The sequence below is a fragment of the Pristiophorus japonicus genome, chromosome 5 (assembly GCF_044704955.1).
Source record: "Pristiophorus japonicus isolate sPriJap1 chromosome 5, sPriJap1.hap1, whole genome shotgun sequence".
Lineage (NCBI taxonomy): Eukaryota > Metazoa > Chordata > Chondrichthyes > Pristiophoridae > Pristiophorus > Pristiophorus japonicus.
Window position 1 is genome coordinate 168808372 of NC_091981.1, and position 21324 is coordinate 168829695.

The 21324-nt window shown below is 42.7% G+C and overlaps 1 protein-coding gene across 1 annotated transcript in view; it reads right to left on the reverse strand.

The window, feature by feature from the left end:
* The window catches only part of vps50 (VPS50 EARP/GARPII complex subunit), a 351039-nt gene that overhangs the window by 207745 nt on the left and 121970 nt on the right, over window positions 1–21324 (reverse strand). The window contains exons 10-12 of the mRNA XM_070881083.1: window positions 18988–19030; window positions 14814–14912; window positions 12835–12975 (exon numbers count right to left, since the gene is read on the reverse strand). Of these exons, the coding sequence (XP_070737184.1) occupies window positions 12835–12975; window positions 14814–14912; window positions 18988–19030 (283 nt within the window). The remainder of the gene's footprint in view (window positions 1–12834; window positions 12976–14813; window positions 14913–18987; window positions 19031–21324) is intronic.

Genomic DNA, 21324 nt, shown 5'->3' on the forward strand with positions numbered 1-21324 from the left:
TCTAACCTATCCAGTCCCATCAGAATTTTATATGTTTCTTTGAGATTCCCTCTCATCCTTCTAAACTCCAGTGAATACAGGCCCAGTCAATCCAGTCTCTCCTGCCATCCCAGGAATCAGTCTGGTGAACCTTCACTGCACTCCCTCAATAGCAAGAACGTCCTTCCTCAGATTAGGAGACCAAAACTGAACACAATATTCAAGGTGAGGCCTCACCAAGTCCCTGTACAACTGCAGCAAGACCTCCCTGCTCCTATACTCAAATCCCCTAGCTATGAAGGCCAACATACCATTAGCCTTCTTCACTGCCTGTTGTACCTGCATGCCAACTTTCAATGACTGATGTACCATGACACCCAGGTCTTGCTGCATCTCCCCTTTTCCTAATCTGCCGCCATTCAGATAATATTCTGCCCGTGTGTTTTTGCCCCCAAAGTGGATAACCTCACATTAGCCACATGATACTGCATCTGCCATGCATTTGCCCACTCACCTAACCTGTCCAAGCCACCCTGCAGCCGCTTAGCGTCCTCCTCACAGCTCACACCGCCACCCAGCTTAGTGTCATCTGCAAACTTGGAGATATTGAACTCAATTCCTTCATCTAAATCTTAATGTATATTGTAAATAGCTGGGGTCCCAGCACTGAGCCCTGCTGCACCCCACTAGTCACTGCCTGCCATTCTGAAAAGGACCCGATTATCCCGACTCTCTGCTTCCTGTCTGCCAACTAGTTCTCTATCCACATCAGTACATTACCCCCAATGCCATGTGCTTTAATTCTGCACACCAATCTCTTGTGTGGGACCTTGTCAAAAGCCTTTTGAAAATCCAAATACACCACATCCACTGGTTCTCCCTTGTCCACTCTACTAGTTACATCCTCAAAAAATTCTTGAAGATTTGTCAAGCATGATTTCCCTTTCATAAATCCATGCTGACTTGGACCGATCCTGTCACTGCTTTCCAAATGCGCTGCTATTTCATCCTTAATAATTGATTCCAACATTTTCCCCACTACTAATCAGTCTATAATTACCCGTTTTCTCTCTCCCTCCTTTTTTAAAAAGTGGTGTTACGTTAGTTACCCTCTAGTCCATAGGAACTGATCCAGAGTCGATAGACTGTTGGAAAATGATCACCAATGCATCCACTATTTCTAGGGCAACTTCCTTAAGTACTCTGGGATGCAGACTATCACGTGCCGGGGATTTATCGGTCTTCAATTCCATCAATTTCTCTAACACAATTTTCAGCCTAATAAGGATTTCCTTCAGTTCCTCCTTCTCACTGGACCCTCGGTCCCCTAGTATTTCCGGAAAGTTATTTGTGTCTTCCTTCGTGAAGACAGAACCAAAGTATTTGTTCAATTGATCTGCCATTTCTTTGTTTCCCATTATAAATTCACCTGAATCTGACTGCAAGGGACCTACATTTGTCTTCACTCATCTTTTTCTCTTCACATATCTATCGAAGCTTTTGCAGTCAGTTTTTATGTTCCCAGCAAGCTTCCTCTCAAATTCTATTTCCCCCCTCCTAATTAGAGTAGTAAAGCACAAAATCTAATCTGCTTTCCCTCACATGACTAGCTTCAGATGACAACTATAAAAATTGGAGATGATGCAAGTAAACCCAATTCACTCTTGGCCATTTACACAGCAATTTTGGCAAATGAATAAATTGCCTTCTCACCATTTCCAAGACATTACATGGTGGAGTATGGGGGAAATGAGCATTATAAATGCAACCAAGTCACTAAATCACAACCTTTCTTTTGGTCTTCATTGAATATGTATATTCCTTTATATAATTATACCATAAAAATGTATTAGATATTACAAGATGAACTGTTCAAAAAGCTATTAAAATATTCAACTTGACATTTTATGAAATAATAACATAAGAAATAGGAAGGGAGGAGGCCATACGGCCTCTCGAGCCTGCTCCGCCATTCAATAAGATCATGGCTGATCTGATCATGGACTCAGCTCCACTTCCCCGCCCACTCCCCATAACCCCTTATCGTTTAAGAAACTGTCTATTTCTGTCTTAAATTTATTCAATGTCCCAGCTTCCACAGCTCTCTGAGGCAGCGAATTCCACAGATTTACAATCCTCAGAGAAGAAATTTCTCCTCATATCTGTTTGAAATGGGCGGCCCCTTATTCTAAGATCGTGCTCTCTGGTTCTAGTCTCCCCCATCAGTGGAAACATCCTCTCTGCATCCACCTTGTCAAGCCCCCTCATAATCTTTTATACATTTCGATAAGATCACCTCTCATTCTTCTGAATTCCAATGAGTAGAGGCCCAACCTACTCAACCTTTCCTCATAAGTCAACCCCCTCATCCCCGGAATCAAACTAGTGAACCTTCTCTGAACTGCCTCCAAAGCAAGTATATCCTTTCGTAAATATGGAAACCACAACTGCATGCAGTATTGCAGATGTGGCCTCACCAATATCTTATATAGCTGTAGCAAGGCTTCCCTGCTTTTATACTCCATTCCCTTTGCAATAAAGGCCAAGATAGCATTGGCCTTCCTGATCACCTAAGAATATAAGAAATAGGAGCAGGAGTAGGCCAGTTGGCCCTTCGAGCCTGCTTTGCCATTCAGTATCATAGCTGATCTTCTACCTCAAATCCACCTTCCTGCACTATGCCCATATCCCTTGATTCCCTTAGTATCCAAAAATCTATCGATCTCAATCTTGAATACACTCAACAACTGAGCATCCACAGCCCTCACGAGTAGAGAATTCCAAATATTCACAACCCTCTGAATGAAAAAAATTCTCATCTCAGGCCCAAATGGCTGACCCGTTATTCGGAAACTGTAGCCCCTATTTCCAGACTTCCCAGGCAGGGGAAGCATCCTCTCTGCATCTACCCTGTTAAGCCCTGTAAGAATTGTATACATTTGAATGACATCACCTCTCATTCTTCTGAACTTTAAGGAATATAGGCCTAGTCTATTCAATCCCCCCATCTCAGGAATCAGTCTGGTGAATCTGGTTTCCACTGCTTCGAAGGTAAGTTTATCCTTCCTTAGTTAAGGAGACCAAAACTGTACACAATACTCCGGGTGTGGTCTCATCAAGGCCTTATACAATTGCAATAGACTTCTTTACTCTAATAAAAGCCAACACACGATTTGCTTTCCTAATTGCTAGCTATAGCTGCATGTTAACTTTCAGTGATGTGGGACACCCAGATTCCACTGAATACCAATATTTCCCAGTTTCTCACCATTTAAAAAATATTCTGCTTTTCTATTTTTCCTACCGAAGTGGTTATCTTCACATTATGGGCCTAAGTTTCCCCAACCCCTTTTTCCGGCGCACTAACACGAGATGCGCCGACTTTGTGCGCTCAAAACGGCGGCAAAAAACTTACTGCGTATGCTGGAAGCTCCTCTGTGTCTCCCTGGTCCTGGCGCGGCACTCTGCGCCGAAAACAGTGCCGGCAGTTGTGCACATGTGCAGCAGCTCCTCGCCCTCCCAGCTCCTCCCGATGCTCGCCGCCCCTATCCCGGGCCGAGTGGCTACACTTCAAAAGTACTGCATTAGCTGTGAAGCGCTTTAGGACATCCTGAGCTTATTACTGTTTCTTTGAAATACAATTTTGTTCTCCGCTTTCTGCTGATCTAACACTTTGTCAAATCATGTCCATGGAGATGAGATATTACAGGTCTGTGCAATCTCTGATACACAAAATGACTGATGGAGACAAAATATTCTATCAACACAGGCTTCTGTAAACAGAGTCAAGAACCAATTTTGAAAACAAGAGCAAGTTATTTTTACTCCCAAAATGTTCAGGGTTGTCAATGAAGCGGAATTCATATGGAGGTGTTTAAGAGATTTACCATATTTCCCTTGTTTTCATGTCCGCAATCCCTCATCCCTCACGTTATCTACCGGGACTATCTTCGGAGCAAACATCCTTCCCATATTCAGTCACGCGCGCCTCCCGCACCTAGCCATGACCGAGGGGCTTGCTGATGTGGCGTGTCGTGCCCGGAGATCTCTCCTGCTGCAGTGGACCGAGGAAACCAGCGACTGATCGCCCTACAATATGTGAGACGCACAGATCTCTCCCAACTAGATCAATGAAAGCTTGATAAACCGTGCGGCAACTGCTCGTAAATCAAAAAAATGTAGCCTCACAATAACAGATAGCAAGAATTGCTGAGGTATTGATGAACTATTACTCAACATGTAGCCCTGATCACAATCGGGACAGCATTGTCTGCCTCAGCTGAGAGCCTACATTTGCTGCTGCGACCCCCACCACCCCCCCACGTTCTGCCATGATCTGCACACAGCCAACTGCAGGAAATGATTGATGGTTTATAGACTTCCTCAACCCGACTGGAGTCGGTACTGCAGCCAATCCCACCAAATGACCCCACTGCCCCCTCCCCACGATACAACGTTGTGTTACCACAACGCGATAGCAGGGGCCTCTCCATTTCTCGGGATTTTAGTCCACTTCTGCGGTCAGATCAATCAAGCTCCGCAACCGGTGAACAATTTAGAAGTCCTGGACAATGAGGTGCCACGCTACTGCTGGCTGCGAGGTTTCCACCCCTAGCCCTGACCGAAGGGCTTTGCCGGTGCGTGCTCCAGTCGGCAAGGTAGGACTTTTTATTTCTTATTACTTGATTTATTTTTCAGTTATTATTTATTAATTATGATGGTTTCTATGCTTCTTTATTGTTAAAAGTGAAGTGTTTAATGCTTTGGAGAATCCTCTAACTTCCCTCCGCCCCAGCCCCCCCCCCCCACCCCCCAACACCCCCCCCCCCAATCTCTGGCTACCTGCACTGATCTTTTAATTCATGGCAGGATTTTTCAGAACGTACAAAAGTGGCCACTTACTCTTTCCTAAGTTAGTTTGGAGTAAGTTTGAGCTGGCTAAACTTGCTTAAATGACCAAAACAGGCATAAGTGGCTGGTAACGCCCCCTTTTGAAAAAACTGAACTAAAAAACCCTAACTAATTCACTTACGTTGGAGCAACTTAAATGGGGAGAATTGCGATTTTTAAGTTACTCCAAAAAAATCTAGTTGCTCCAAAAAAAAAACGGAGCAACTCCTGGGGAAACTTGGGCCCAGAATTCCATCTGCCACGTTCTTGTCGACTCACTGCAAAGGAATATCTGTCGATATTCCTTTGCAGCCTCTTTGCGTCCTCCTCACAACTTACTTTCCCACCTTGCTCTATATTGTCAGCAAACTTGGATCCATTACACTTGGTATCCTCATCAACGCCATTGAAATAGACTGTAAATAGCTGAGGCCCAAGCACTGATCCTTGCAATACCCCACTAAGTTACAGCCTGACAACCAGAAAATGACCCGTTTATTCCTATTCTGTTTTCAGTCCGTTAACTTATCCTCAATCCAAACTAATACATTACCTTCAATCCCGAACACTAATTGTTTTGTAATAACCTCTTGTATGGCACCTTAACAATTGCTTTTTGAAAATCCAAATACACTACATCCACTGGTTCCCCTTTATCGACCTCAAAAAACTAACAGGTTTGTCAAATACATTTCCCTTTTATAAATCTGTGTTAACTCTGCCCAATCATATTACTATTTTCTAAGTGCCCTGTAACCATGTCCCACATAATGGATTCTAGCATTTTCTCTACTACTAACGAGTAGGATCTCAAAGGTAGTAATCTCAGGATTGCTACCAGTGCCACGTGCTAGTCAAGAGTAGGAATTGCAGGATAGCTCAGATGAATACGTGGCTTGAGGAATGGTGCAAGGGGGAGGGATTCAAATTCCTGGGACATTGGAACCGGTTCTGGGGGAGGTGGGACCAGTACAAACCAGACGGTCTACACCTGGGCAGGACCAGAACTGATGTCCTTGGGGGAATGTTTGCTAGTGCTGTTGAGGAGGATTTAAACTAAAATGGCAGGGGTTTGGGAATCTATGCAGGGAGACAGAGGGAAGCAAAATGGGGGCGGAAGCAAAAGGTAGAAAGGAGATAAGAAAAAGTGGAGGGCAGAGAAATCAACGGTAAAAATCGAAAAGGGCCACATTACAACAGAATTCTAAAAGGACAAAGTGTGCGAAAAAAACAAGCCTGAAGGCTCGGAGTCTCAATGCGAGGTGCATTCGTAATAAGGTGAATGAATTAACTGCACAGATAGATGTTAACGGATATTATGTAATTGAGAGTACGGAGACATGGCTTCAGGGTAACCAAGGCTGGGAACTCAATATCCAGGGGTATTCAATATTCGGGAAGGATAGGCAGGAAGGAAAAGGAGGTGGGGTAGCGTTACTGGTTAAAGAGGAGATTAATTAACGCAATAGTAAGGAAGGACATTAGTGTGGATGATGTGGAATCTATGGGCCCAAGTTTCGAGCCGCGCCTAGAATGGCACAGTCCCGACCTGGACGCCCGTTTTTCGCGCCACAAAGTGCGCCTAAAAAAAACCTCCAGATTCTCCACTTCCCTGCAGGTCCTCTGGCCTTCGGCGCAGCGCAGCAGGAGCTGTAGGGGGCGGAGCCAGGTCCCTGCGCTGAAAACAGTGCCGGGACCTCTGCACGTGCGCGCTACAGTGGGCGCGCAAGTGCAGTAGCTCCAGGCGCCCGAAACTGTGTGAGAGAGGCCCGAAGCACGCAGCCCCTAGCCCTGGCCGAATGGCCTCACTGTGGCTGCATGAATAAGGCTCCCCCCACGGCCAGCTCCTGCTTCCTCCCGACCCGACTCCCGCTTCCCGCTTCCAGACCGGACCCGCGCCCCCATTCCCCCCCCCCCCCGCCGGACCGGACCCGCCACCCCCCTCCCCCCTCCCCCCCCCGCCTCCGGACCGGACCCGACCTGACCTCCCTCCCCCCGACCTGACCTCCCTTCCCCCCGACCTGACCTCCCTCTCCCTCCCCCCGAACCGAACCCCCTCCCACCACCCCCCCCCCGACCCAACGTCATCTACCTGTAAATCTGGTGCTGGGGACGGGCCCTGCCCGAAGTGTCGGGCCCGGCCCGTTCAGCCTCCCTCCCCAATCTCCTTTCCCCCCCCCCCCACCCCACCCAATCTCCTTTCCCCCCCCCCCAATCTCCCCCATCACCCCCTTCTCCCCCCTCTCTCCCTCTACCCCCCTCCTCGCTGTCAGAAACACAGACACTGACAGACAGAGAATGAGAGACACACAGACAGACAGAGAGATAGAGACACTGACAGACACACTGAGGGGGGATCCCAGCATGCTGTTGAAGGGCTCCCGGTGCTGCAGTCAGTAAGTAGAAAAGGTTTTATTTATTGATTTAAAAAAAAAATTATTTCTTATTAATTTTTTTGGATTGATTTATTGGTTGATTTATTGATGCATTTATCATTTATTATTGTTGATGGCTCTTTATTTGTAAAACTGAAGTGTTTAATGTTTGTAAACTTCCCTTTAAACACCCCCCCCCACCATTCCCTACGCCTGATTTGTAACCTACGCCTGATTTTCTAAAGTGTAGACAAGGTTTTTACAAAAATCTTCACTTACTCCATTCTAAGTTAGTTTGGAGTAAGTTTTCACTGACGAAACTTTGAAAACAGGCGTAAGTGGCCGGACACGCCCCCTTTTGAAAAAAAAATTCTGTTCCAAAGTGAAACTGTTCTAACTGACTAGAACTGGAGCAAACTAAATGACGAGAATTCCGATTTCTAAGATACTCCGTTCTCCGTCCTAAAAATCAGGAGCAAATCATGTGGAAACTTGGGGCCTATATGGGTAGAGCTGCGAAACACCAAAGGGCAGAAACGTTAATGGGAGTTAACACCACCACACAGTAGGAGGGAGGTTGGGGATGGCATCAAACAGGAAATTAGGGACGCATGCAATAAGGGTACAGCAGTTATCATGGGTAACTTTAATCGACATATTGATTGGGCGAACCAATCTGGCAGCAATACTGTGGATTTCCTGGAGTGTATAAGGGATGGTTTTCTAGACCAATATGTCGAGGAACCAACAAGAGAGCAGGCCATCCTAGACTGGGTCTTGTGTAACGAGAGAGGATTAATTAGCAATCTGGTCATGCGAGGCCCCTTGGGAAAAAGTGACCATAATATGGTAGAATTCTTCATTAAGATGGAGTGTCAGAGACTAGGGTCCTGAACTTAAAGAAAGGAAACATCAACGGTATGAGACATGAAATGGCTAGGATAGACTGGAGAATGATACTTAAGGGGTTGATGGTGGATAGGCAATGGCAGACATTTAAAGATCACATGGATGAACTATAACAATTGTATATCCCTGTGTGGCACAAACATAAAAAAGGAAAGGTGGCTCAGCCGTGGCTAACAAGGGAAATTAGGGAAAGTGTAAAATCCAATGAAGAGGCATATAAATTGGCCAGAAAAAGCAGCAAACCTGAGGACTGGGAGAAATTTAGAATTCAGCAGAGGAGGACTAAGGGTTTAATTAGGAAGGGGAAAATAGAGTAGGAGAGTCAGCTTGCAGGGAACATAAAAACTGACTGCAAAAACTTCTATAGATATGTGAAGAGAAAAAGATTAGTGAAGACTAATGTAGGCCCCTTGTAGTCAGAATCAGGTGAATTCATAATGGGGAACAAGGAAATGGCAGACCAATTGAACAAATACTTTGGTTCTGTCTTCACTAAAGAAGGCACAAATAACCTCCCAAAAATACAAGAGGGCAGAGGGTCTAGCGAGAAGGAAGAACTGAGGGAAATTCTTATTAGTCAGGAAATGGCGTGAGGGAAATTGAAGGGAGTGAAGGCCGATAAATCCCCAGGGCCTGATAGTCTGCATCGCAGAGTACTTAAGGACGTGGCCCCAGAAATAGTTGATGCATTGGTGGTCATTTTCCAACATTCCATGGACTCAGGATCAGTTCCTATGGATTGGAGGGTAGCTAATGTAACCCCACTTTTTAAAAAAGGAGGGAAAGAGAAAACAGGGAATTATAGACCGGTTCGCCTGACATCGGTGGTGGGGAAAATGCTGGAATCAATTATTAAAGATGTAATAGCAGCGCATTTGGAAAGTAGTGACAGGATCAGTTCAAGTCAGCATGGATTTATGAAAGGGAAATCATGCTTGACAAATCTTCTAGAGCTTTTTGAGGATGTAACTAGTAGAGTGGATAAGGGAGAACCAGTGGATGTGGTGTATTTGGACTTTCAAAAAGCTTGTGATAAGGTCCCACACAAGAGATTAGTGTGCAAAATTAAGGCACGTGGTATTGGGGGTAATGTATTGACCTGGATAGAGAAATGGTTGGGAGACAGGAAATAAAGAGTGAGAATAAACAGGTCCTTTCTAAATGGCAGGCAGTGACTAGTGGGGTGCCACAAGGTTCAGTGCTGGGACCCCAGCTATTTACAATATACATTAATGATTTGGACGAAGGAATTGAATGTAATATCTCCAAGTTTGCAGATGACACTAAGCTGGGTGGCAGGGCGAGCTGCGAGGAGGCTGCATGGGGACTTGGACAGGTTAGGTGAATGGGCAAATGCATGGCAGATGTAGTATAATATGGATAAATGTGAGGTTATTCACTTTGGTGGCAAAAACAGGAAGGCAGATTATTATCTGAATGGTGACAGATTAGTAAAAGGGGAGGTGCAACAAGACCTGGGTGTCATGGTACATCAGTCATTGAAGGTAGACATGCAGGTACAGCAGGCAGTAAAGAAAGCAAATGGCATGCTGGCCTTCATAGCGAGAGGATTTGAGTATAGGAGCAGGGAGGTCTTGCTGCAGTTGTACAGGGCCTTGGTGAGACCACATCTTGAGTATTGTGTGCAGCTTTGATCTCCTAATCTGAGGAAGGACATGCTTGCTATTGACAGAGTGCAGCGAAGATTCACCAGACTGATTCCCGGGATGGCAGGACTGACTTATGAGGAAAGACTGGATCGGCTAGGCTTATAGAGCCCAAGTTTCCACACGATAAAAAACGGGCGCCCCTCAGAGCTGGGCGCCCGTTTTACGCGCCTAAAACGGCGCCAAAAAAAAAAAAAATCGCGATTCTGGAGCGTTCTGCAGCTCCTTGTCTGCCTGGCGCGGCGCCCAAGGGGGCGGAGCCTACACTCACGCCGATTTTGTAAGTGGGAGGGGGCGGGTACTATTTAAATTCGTTTTTTTCCTGCCGGCAACGCTGCGCGTGCGCGTTGGAGCGTTCGCACATGCTCAGTGTGAAAAAAACATTGGCACTCGGCCATTTTTGTAGTTCTTTGTAGCTGTTTAATTTTTGAAATTTTTTTTAATAAAAGCACATTGCCATCAGCACATCAGCACTTGCAGCCTTCTCACTGTCTCCTCCCCCCCCCACCCCGTGGGAAAGAACGGGCGTCTCCTCTCCCCTCCCCCCGTCCGCGGGAAGAACGGGCGCCTCAGGCTGATTGCAGCATTCTCCGTGCCTGAAGCACTTTCACACAGGTAGGAAGATGGTTTATTTAATCTTTTCTTTGCTTATAAATGTTTATTCAGGTTGGATTTATTTGTATAATATTTGTAGAAGTATAAATAAGGATTTATTGTAGAATTTAATGACTTCCATTCCCCCCCTCCCCCCCCCACCTCGTTCTGGATGCCTAATTTGTAACCTGCGCCTGATTTTTTAATGTGTAGAACAGGTTTTTCAGTTCTATAAAAATCTTCACTTGCTCCATTCTAAGTTAGCTTGGAGTACGTTTTCACTGTGGAAACTTTGAAATCAGGCGTCAGTGGCCGGACACGCCCCCTTTTGAAGAAAAAATTCTGTTCCAAAGTAGAACTGTTCTACCTGACTAGAACTGCAGAAAAAAAAATGTGGAGAATTGCGATTTCTAAGATAGTCCGTTCTCCACCAGTTGCTCCTAAAAATCAGGCGCAAATCACGTGGAAATTTGGGCCCATACTCACTGGAATTTAGATGAATGAGAGGGGATCTCATCGAAACATATAAAATTCTGACAGGACTGGACAGGTTGGTGCAGGAAGAATGTTCCTGATGTTGGGGAAGTCCAGAACCAGGGGACACAGTCTCAGGATAAGCGGTAAAGCCATATAGGACCGACATAAGGAGAAACTTTTTCACCCAGAGAGTTGTGAACCTGTGGAATTCTCTGCCACAGAAAGTTGTGGAGTCCCGTTGTTGGACATATTCAAAAGGGAGTGAGATGTGGCCCTTACGGCTAAAGGGATCAGGGGGTATGGAGAGAAGGCAGAGGTGGGATACTGAAGTTGCATGATCAGCCGTGATCATATTGAATGGTGGTGCAGGCTCAAAGGGCCGAAATGCCTGCTCCTGCACCTATTTTCTATGATGTCAGGCCAACTGGTCTATAGTTCCCTGTTTTCTCTCTCCCACTTCTTGAATAGTGGGGTTACTTTTGCTACCTTCTAAATCAGTAGGAACCGTTCTAAAATCTGGGGAATTCTGGAATATCTAAACCAATGCATCCATTATCTTTGTAGCCACCTCTTATGGAACCCTAGAATGTAGGTCATCAGGTCCAGAGGATTTGTCGGCTTTTAGTCACATTCATTTCTCCAGTACTATTTCTTTACTAATGCTAATTTCTTAAAGTTCCTCATTCTCAATAGACCCTTAAGTTCCCCACTATTTCCAGAATGTATTTTGTGTTTTCTACCGTGAAGCCAGATACAAGGTATTTGTTCAATGTATCTGCCATTTCCTTATAAGACATCGCTGACGAGATTCAACACCACCTCCAGTGCACCAGTACAGTCTTCGACTGCCTGAGGAAAAAAAGTGTTCGAAGATCAGGCCCTCAAATCTGCCACCAAGCTCATGGTCTGCAGGGCTGTTGTGATACCCGCCCTCCTGTATGGCTCAGAGACGTGGACCATATACAGTGGACACCTCAAATCGCTCGAGAAATAATACCAACGACGTCTCCGCAAGATCCTGCAAATCCCCTGGGAGGACAGACGCACCAACATCAGCGTCATCGACCAGGCCAACATCCCCAGCATCGAAGAACTGACCACACTCGACCAGCTCCGCTGGGCAGGCCACATTGTTCGCATGCCTGACACCAGACTCCCAAAGCAAGTGCTCTACTCGGGCTCGCTTGCCATGTAGGAGTTACAAGGTGGGCAGAGGAAACGTTTCAAGGACACCCTCAAAGCCTCCTTGATAAAATGCAACATCCCCACCGACACCTGGGAGTCCCTGGCCAAAGACCGCCCTAAGTGGAGGAAGTGCATCCGGGAAGGTGCCGAGCACCTCAAGTCTCATCGCCGAGAGCATGCAGAAACCAGGCACAGGCAGCGGAAGGGGCGTGCAGCAAACAACTCCCACCCACCCTTTCCTTCAATGACTGTCTGCCCCACCTGTGACACAGACTGCGGTTCACGTATTGGACTGTTCAATCACCCAAGAACTCATTTTTAGAGTGGAAGCAAGTCTTCCTTGATTTCAAGGGACTGCCTATGATGATGATGATGACCCATAATAATTTTTCCTATCTCTGGCTACAAGGGGCCCACGTTTACTTTCGCTAATCTTTTTTACAAACCTATTGAAGCTTTCACAGTCTGTTTTTATGTCTCTTGCTAGTTTACCCTTGCATTCTTTTCCCTTTATCAATTTTTTGGTCATCCTTTGCAGAATTCTAAAATCCTCCCAATCCTTAGGCTTACTACTCTTTTTTAGCAATTGTGTGCATTAGTTTAAATGTTAGTTACATTAGAAACATAATCAGTATTTATTTTATTGTTCTGTGACTTGAATTCACTGTGAAAAGTAGCATTTTTAACTTAAACATATGCATAAAGTTTTTGCTCTCCAAGTGAAGTCACACTAGATAATAAGATAAGAAAATACATACCGTGCAAAGATCCTTATATTGGAGCTTCTGAAACTTGGTGTCAGAATTCCCTGCACACAACTCCACATACCCAAGGACAACTTGGAACACTGTGTTATGAATCGCCTGAGTGAAGTGCATGTGTAACTGGTCCATTGCAGTCTGTGGAACATTTTTAAAAATACATTTTTTAAATACATACTGTAATAATAACCAAACAGTTTAGTTATGAATTAACTTTTCAGTAAGTTCTTTTTACAAATCTTTTCAACCCATAGAGAAAACGTTTTCCTCAAGTCAGTTGAAAAGTATTTGGATGATAGAAAGTTGTCCTGAGAATTCTGAATCAGCACCTGTCATAGAATCAACATTCTCTTGAACAAAACAGCACTTTTAAAAAAATCTCCAAAAATCCTTATGAAAAAATAACATTTCCAGAGTAAGAACAAAAGCAAGATACTTCTCAAAGACTAGGGAATAACAAAATGGTTATTCTGGGCTGTGCTCATGTGCATCCTATTGGACCATTACAGAGCTGTATTTGCAGTAGTTTAGGAGCAAATAACTTGTCCATTCTACCAGCTACAGTGGATCTGTCACTGGGGATTGGGTTCTTTCCCATTTGGCTCCAGATAATCTTGCCTTGGAGCCTCTTAAGCAAGAAAATGGGTTTCCAAGCATGTCAGACACCCAGATAACCAAAAATTGCCATGCAACCACATTCCAAATGACAATATTAAGACCTGAAAACATTTGGCTTCCTATTTTATTTCCATATCAAAGATGAAGGGGAAGCTCTGTGGAGAGATTGTGCTCGATAAAGATCGATAAAGATCGGAAAAGATTGAAAAAAGATCCTTAAAAGATCCTTAAAAGATCCTTAAAAGATCCTTAAAAGATCCTTAAAAGATCCGAAAAAGATCCGAAAAAGATCCGAAAAAGATCCGAAAAAGATCCGAAAAAGATCCGAAAAAGATCCGAAAAAGATCCGAAAAAGATCCGAAAAAGATCCGAAAAAGATCCGAAAAAGATGCATTTATGGGATCCGGACGCATATGGAGTTGGCTTACAGCTCTTTATCTCCCAGATCTGACTAAATTCACACTAGGTTGTTCAAATATACGATTACTCTAATGACTGCAAGCCTCCCAAAATAATTCATTCAACTGCATTCAAAGTTCTGAAAATCGTCCACAGTCTAAAAATCAGCCATAATTCATCATTAAACGGCAGTTTCACGAATGAGGCCATCGGGTGACTGATGTGGAAAATGTTAATGGTCATTGTCCTGTGTTTGTATTTTAGTTGCATTGTAAGAGAAATGGAAGTTCTTTAAAGATGATGGATGCTTCAATTCTCTGCTGGTCAGCTGAATTGTGCTTGCTTCACCTGAACATTTTGTCACAACATTGAGACACCTCCGAACAAGCACAATTGAAGGATACTCGCATCTGAGTTGGGGGCATGGCCAGTTTTGTGGCAGAGTTCGAAGAATTTGATGGACAGACATAAAAGATCGAGGAGATTTGAGCGTATAGTAGTTACACATGTAAAACACTTACGACCAAAATGCCACAATCTTTTAAGGTGCGTAATTGGTTTGTGCCAAGATTGAACGTGTATCTGGATGCAAATGCAGAGCCTTATCTGGAACAGGTACAGGACAGAAAGCAGAAGGGCATCACAGTGGATGGCTACTCAGCTGATTTGACCATTACACGGCATTCCTATCCACTCAACTCCATCTGTGTCACAAAGCTTAGCTGTTTGCAGTCCCCATTAAAGCATGCCAGTGATTTCTATGTTCAATAAGTGGGAAAAATTAAATGATAAACTGCCCAGTTTTTGAAAACTGCATCATTCGCAACATCATATTAAATTTCACAAAGCATCAGGAATTTATAAACACACAAGTCTGTAGTATAAGGTAAATGCCATAAAATCGACCAACAGCTACAGCATATTTTTTTTTTAAAGTGCAAACATTAAATTGTATTTACCTGTGTTTTTCCCAGCAGTCTGTATGCTAATTGGACCTTGGTATAATGACTGACTTCAAAGTGCTTGCAGGTTTTTGACAGTGCCACATCTAATTGTTCCTAGATTAAAAGTAATACGGAATTACAACAAAATAATGAACAGCAAAGTTTGTACATCATTGAATTGCTTTATTTTAGTTCAAAACACATTGGACAAAAATCACCTTATAGTTTTCAACTGCCTTAAAAAAAGTTTAAAAATTACACAACTGTTTAGAGTCCCCATAGTTTCCAGTTGCGATCCCTAAAGAACTGGCGAAATAAAAAAATTGGATAACTGTTGACAAAGGATGGAATCACTGCAATAGTGAGAAATGACATTGGCTCAAATGATCAGCATGTTGAAACAGTTTGGGTAGAGATAAGGAATAATAAAGGGAAAAAGTCACTAGTGGGCGTAATCTCATCATCATAGGCGGTCCCTCAAAACGAGGATGACTTGCTTCCATGCCATAAAAGGATGAGTTCACAGGTGTTTCGAATGAAGGACCCGAACTACATCCTCAAAGGTGGAAGATGCCTGTGCGTGGATTTTTTTTTAAACGTGTGGTGGCCTTTGCACACCAGCCACTACATCTAGATCTTGGTCCAGTGGCAAGGATTACCCAAGACGACTGAAGACCAGCCATGGTGCACGGATCTAGTACGCATACATATCACAGTGTGGGCTGACCTGAGCTGCCCCTGGCCCCAAACTCACACCTTCCCTGGGCCCCGATCACATCCCACCAGTCTCTTGCCACTCCTTCACCTCGACCTCACCGCTCCTGCTGTATCTGCCCATGCTTCAATCACCAACCTGAACCTTGATGACTTCACTCTTCGCTGCCGTCACCTTCCTACACCAGCTCGCATAGTCTATAGGCCCCCTAACAGTAACAACTTTGTTGGTTGGAGTATAAACCAAGAAATAGTGGAGGCTTGTAAAAAGGGAACAGCAATAATCATGGGTGATTTTAACCTCCATACTGATTGGACAAATCAAATTGATCAGGGTAGCTTTGAGGAAGAGTTCAGAGTGCATAAGGGACAGGTTCCTTGAACAGAACCAACCAGGGGGCAGGCTCTCTTAGATCTGGTTCTGTGTAATGAGACAGGATTAATAAACAATCTCCTAGTAAAGAATCCCCTCGGAATGAGTGATCATAGCATGGTTGAATTTCAAATTCAGATGGAGGGTGAGAAAGTTGGAACTCAAACCAGCGTACTAAGCTTAAATAAAGGAGACTACAAAAGTATGAAGGGAGAGTTGGCTAAAGTGGACTTGGAAAATAGATTAAAGTGTAGGACGGTTGATGAACAGTGGTGTACATTTATGAAGACATTTCACAACTCTCAAGAAAAATATATTCCAGTGAGGAGGAAAGGGTGTAAAAGAAAAAAAAAAGAGAGCCATCCGTGGCTAACTAAAGAAATAAAGGACGGTATCCAATTAAAAACAAGAGCATACAAAGTGGTCAAAACTAGTGGAGGACAGAAGACTGGGAAGCTTTTAAAACCTGCAAAGAATGACTTAAAAAAAAAATGATGAAAGGAAAGATATACCATGAAAGTAAACCAGCACAAAATATAAAAACAGATAGCAAGAATTTCTATAGATATATAAAAAGGAAAGAGTGGCTAAAGTAAATGTTGGTCCATTAGAGGACAAGACCGGGGAATTAGTAATGAGGACGATAGAGATAGCAGAAACTCTGAACAAATACTTTGCATCAGTCTTTATGGTAGAGGACACTAAAAAATGTGGATAGTCAAAGGGCTATGGAGGGGGGGGGGGGGGGGGGGGGGAGGAACTTAACACAATCACTAAGGAGGTGGTACTCAGTAAAATAATGGGACTAAAGGCAGATAAATCCCCTGGACCCTGATGGCTTGCATCCTAAGGTCTTAAGAAAAGTACCGGCAAGGATAGTGGGTGCATTGGTTGTAATTTACCAAAATTCCCTGGATTCTGAGGAGGTCCATGCAGATTGGAAAACGGCAAATGTAACGCTCCTATTTAAAAAAAGGAGGCAGACAAAAAGCAGGAAACTATAGACCACTTAGCCTAGTATCTGTGGTTGGAAAAATGTTGGAGTCCATTATTAAAGAAGCAGGAGCAAGATGTTTGGAAAAACATAATTCAGTCAGGCAGAGTCAGCATGGATTTATGAAGGGGAAGTCATGTTTGACAAATTTGCTGGAATTCTTTGAGGATATAACAAACAGGGTGGATAAAGGGGAACCAGTGGATGTGGTGTATTTGGACTTCCATAGGCATTTGACAAGGTGCCACATAAAAGGTTACTGCACAAGATAAAAGTTCACGGGGTTGGGAGTAATATATTAGCATGGATAAAGGATTGGCTAACTAACAGAAAAGAGAGTCGGGATAAATGGTTTATTCTCGGGTTGGCAATCAGTATCTAGTGTGGTGCCGCAGGAATCAGTATTGGGATCCCAACTATTTACAATCTATATGAACGACTTAGAAGAAGGAATCGAGTGTAACGTAGCCAAGTTTGCTGACTATACAAAGATGGGAGGAAAAGCAATGTGTGAGGAGGACACAAAAAATCTGCCAAAGGACATAGACAGACTGAGTGGACAAAAATTTGGCAGATGGAGTATAATGTTGGAAAGTGTGAGGTCATGCACTTTGGCAGAAAAACATCAAAGAGCAAGTTATTATTTAAATGGAGAAAAATTGCAAAGTGCTGCAATACAGCGGAACCTGGGGGTACTTGTGCATGAAACACAAAAGGTTAGTATGCAGGTACAGCAAGTGATCAGGAAGGTCAATGGAATCTTGGCCTTTATTGCAAAGGAGATGGAGTACAAAAGCAGGGAAGTCTTACTACAGTTACACAGGGCATTGGCGAGGCCACATCTGGAAAACTGTGTACAGTTTTGGTTTCCATATTTAAGAAAGGATATACTTGCTTTGGAGGCAGTTCAGAGAAGGTTCACTAGGTTGATTCCGGAGATGAGGGGGTTGACATATGAGGAAAAGTTGAGTAGTTTGGGCCTCTACTCATTGGAATTCAAAAGAATGAGAGGTGATCTGAGAGGGCTTGACAAGGTGGATGCAGAGAGGATGTTTCCACTAATAGGGGAGACTAGAACTAGGGGCATAATCTTAGAATAAATGGCCACCCATTTAAAACTGAAATGAGGAGGAATTTCCTCTGAGGGTTGTAAATCTGTGGAATTCGCTGCCTCAGAGAGCTGTGGAAGCTGGGTCATTGAATAAATTTAAGACAGAGATAGACAGTTTCTTAACCAATAAGGGGATAAGGGGTTATGGAGAGCGGGCAGGGAAGTGGACCCGAATTGATGATCGGATCAACCATGATCATATTAAATGGTGGAGCATGCTCGAGGGGTATGGCCTACACCTGTTCTTATTTCTTATGTTCTTATCCTGTGCCAATAAGCATTTCAGCGGAATTCTAAAACTTAGTACGTAAATAACAGCAGCAAATAACTTCAGTCCAAGAACACAGTTTAATTACATAAAGGACTTTTGGAAGACTTATTTTCAATTGCTTCTTTCAAAAAGTTAAAGATTACCAATGAGCAAGTAGGCAGCAAATTCACCAAAAGGTATTCAAGTGAGGCCATAAGTAGGGGTTATCATATTTGAATAAGTGGGCTAATGGTGCAACACATGAGCAATCAAGTTTTAATGTGAATGCTAAAAAATATATAGCTTTCAGGAAGATCATAACACCTTCTCTTAGCCTTATAAGGAGATGCAAAACACAAGACTCAGCCGGTGCTTTTGATAAAGATTGCTCCTGAACTTTTACTGTCAAGAACCAGAAATATTACTATGCTGAGCAATACCAGAACAAGGGCTCATAAAAAGCAGAGTTTCACTTTGCGGGTGGGGGTGAGGCAGGAAGGGAAGCAGTAGAACTATTTGCCAACATGGACATTGTATGATGCCAAATTCCAAGACAGTTAGTGTCTCCGTGAATTTAGCAAAATTAACAAAAATCTAAAAAATTGATGTTATTAAACTTGACCGCAGCCTGGTTCACTGAAATATTTTAAACATTGAACTTGTCAACATAAATTAATGAACAGCTCGTATTTCAACTTTCAGTAATTAAATAAGCCTCAATAAAAACAGTTTACTTAAAATCCTTACCTCAATTTGTTCCAACGTATCCTGTAATTTTGAATTCAGTTCACTTAAAAACAAAGATTCTATTGTTAGTTTTTCTTCATGTACTAATTGAGCCATGAAAGCCATCTCATCAGTCAAACTGTCTAAATATATTCATCTTCTCTAACCCATAAAGTTGAAAGACTCATTAAAGGTCATGCCTAAGTTTTCAAATCCATTTTATTAGAAAATTTGGTAGTGCAGCAGAAAATCTTCATAGGTGGAGCCACGAAACAGAACTTTACACATCATTTGATCCTTGAGGTGAGATGGGGGGGGGTTAAGTGGCTTGAACCTTTTCCTACAATGTAATCATACTATCCTGCTTTCAAGTAAGCTAGGCTACTGGTCAGTCTTTGTTCTTTAAGGCACAAGTTCATTTATTATAAAATGATTTAAACAAAAACAGCAGCTGTAATGAACATGAAAAGAGATCAATTTGTTTCAACAAGCATGAAGGTCAGGCTGTAAAAGTAAAATCTGTCAATTATATCAATCTTTTCACATTTGTAGTGCAATTTTAGTCAGGTAAATTTATATAAATATATCTGAAGTGTTTGATTCATTATAGCTTCAATCTCCTCAGTAACATGAATGATGAAAATATTTCCAACCGTGGAGTTTGCACATTTTCTGTAGAGATTCAAAAAATTAAACTACCTGTCACAGAAATGATCTTAAGATAGAGTTTGAAATGTGCAGAATGTTAGAAAACTTTATATCCTTTCGAAGAAAAATCCTAATTATCAATTTTAAGGAATTTTCCAAAAAGGAAAAATAATCCTTCCATAAATTCAAATTAATTTCTACAAACTGGTATTTCTTCAGTGTTTAGCAAAATACCCATTTTGAGCAAGTTATTCCCTGACAAGCAACATAACTCAGAAAATAAGATTATATTAAACTATACAAACAATGACATAACCAGAAAAAGCCATTTCGCCCACTGAGCCCATTTGTTCCAATGGACCATCTATCATTTAGACCTTTGATCTTGTCACATCTCCAGAGGTATCTGAAGAATAACAGATACAACTTCCAACATAACAACTCTGAAATGTCACCCTAAAGTCTTAACATTAAGCAAAAATCACTAAAATATCAGACGAAGAGTACAATATGTAATTCAATCATAGCTGCAGTTCTATAAGGGTAGATTTTCTTTGTTCTTGCCCACTGCCATTAAGCAAACCTTTCATCATTTATTAAAATAATTTGTGAATACAAAAAATACATGTCTATTCTCCCTCCCCAAACCAAAAACAAAAAGAAACTTTGCCAAACTCTTTTCATGGAAATAACTTCATTTTAAATCTGAACTACTATGTTTTTCTCCTCCAGTGATGTTTTGTTATTTTCATCCATTCAGATTTTCATTTTGGAGAAATTGTTATTGAAAGCTAAGGAAGGATGGCAACAATCAGACGAGATTTATAGAATGCAACCACTAAAAAAAAAAAACTGGTTTTACGACTACTTTGTTTAAGTCACTGCATTTTTGGTAACTAGTACAATGGTGCATACAAATGTGGTCTCACTGCATTTCAACATCTATTTTCAAACAAATTCCTCCCCATCTCAAACTCTTTTAAAGGACTGACTTTCCCTTCTATTATATGCAAACAGAACCTGAAAAATTGACTGTTTCTGCACTGTAAATTAAAAAAAAAATACTTGTTAAATTCTTTAAAAGAAGGAATTCTTGGGTTTTATTTTGGCCTCTTCAATAGCAAATGCTCCAAATTGTACTGCTAATAGAATGAAAACTGAAGTCACTGGTGTTTAATGAAATGAAAAATGGCTCAAAAAGCAAAACCCAAGTTCTAGTTGTACCATGCCTGAAACATGTACAGCACAATTTCTCAATTGTCACATGGTGATTTTTTTTTTGAGTGCTGGTCATTTGTATTCGCAAATCAACTAATTTCCCCAGGAGTTGCTCCGTTTTTTGTGGAGCAACTTGATTTTTCTGGACTATCTTTTTAGTTGCAATTCTGGCCATTTTATTTGCGCCAGTGTAAGTGAGTTAGTTAGGTTTTTTTTTAAGTTTCATTTTTTTTCCCCAAAAGGTAGCGTTACCAACCACTTCTGCCTGTTTTGACCATTTAAGCAAGTTTAACCCTTAGGAGAGCATAAGTGGGCACTCTTGTATGTTCAGAAAAACCTTGCGGTGACTTAAGAAATCAGCGCAGGCAGCCAGAGAGGGGGAGGGGATTGGGGGAGGGGATTGGGGGAGGGGATTGGGGGAGGGGATTGGGGGAGGGGATTGGGGGAGGGGATTGGGGGAGGGGATTGGGGGAGGGGATTGGGGGAGGGGAT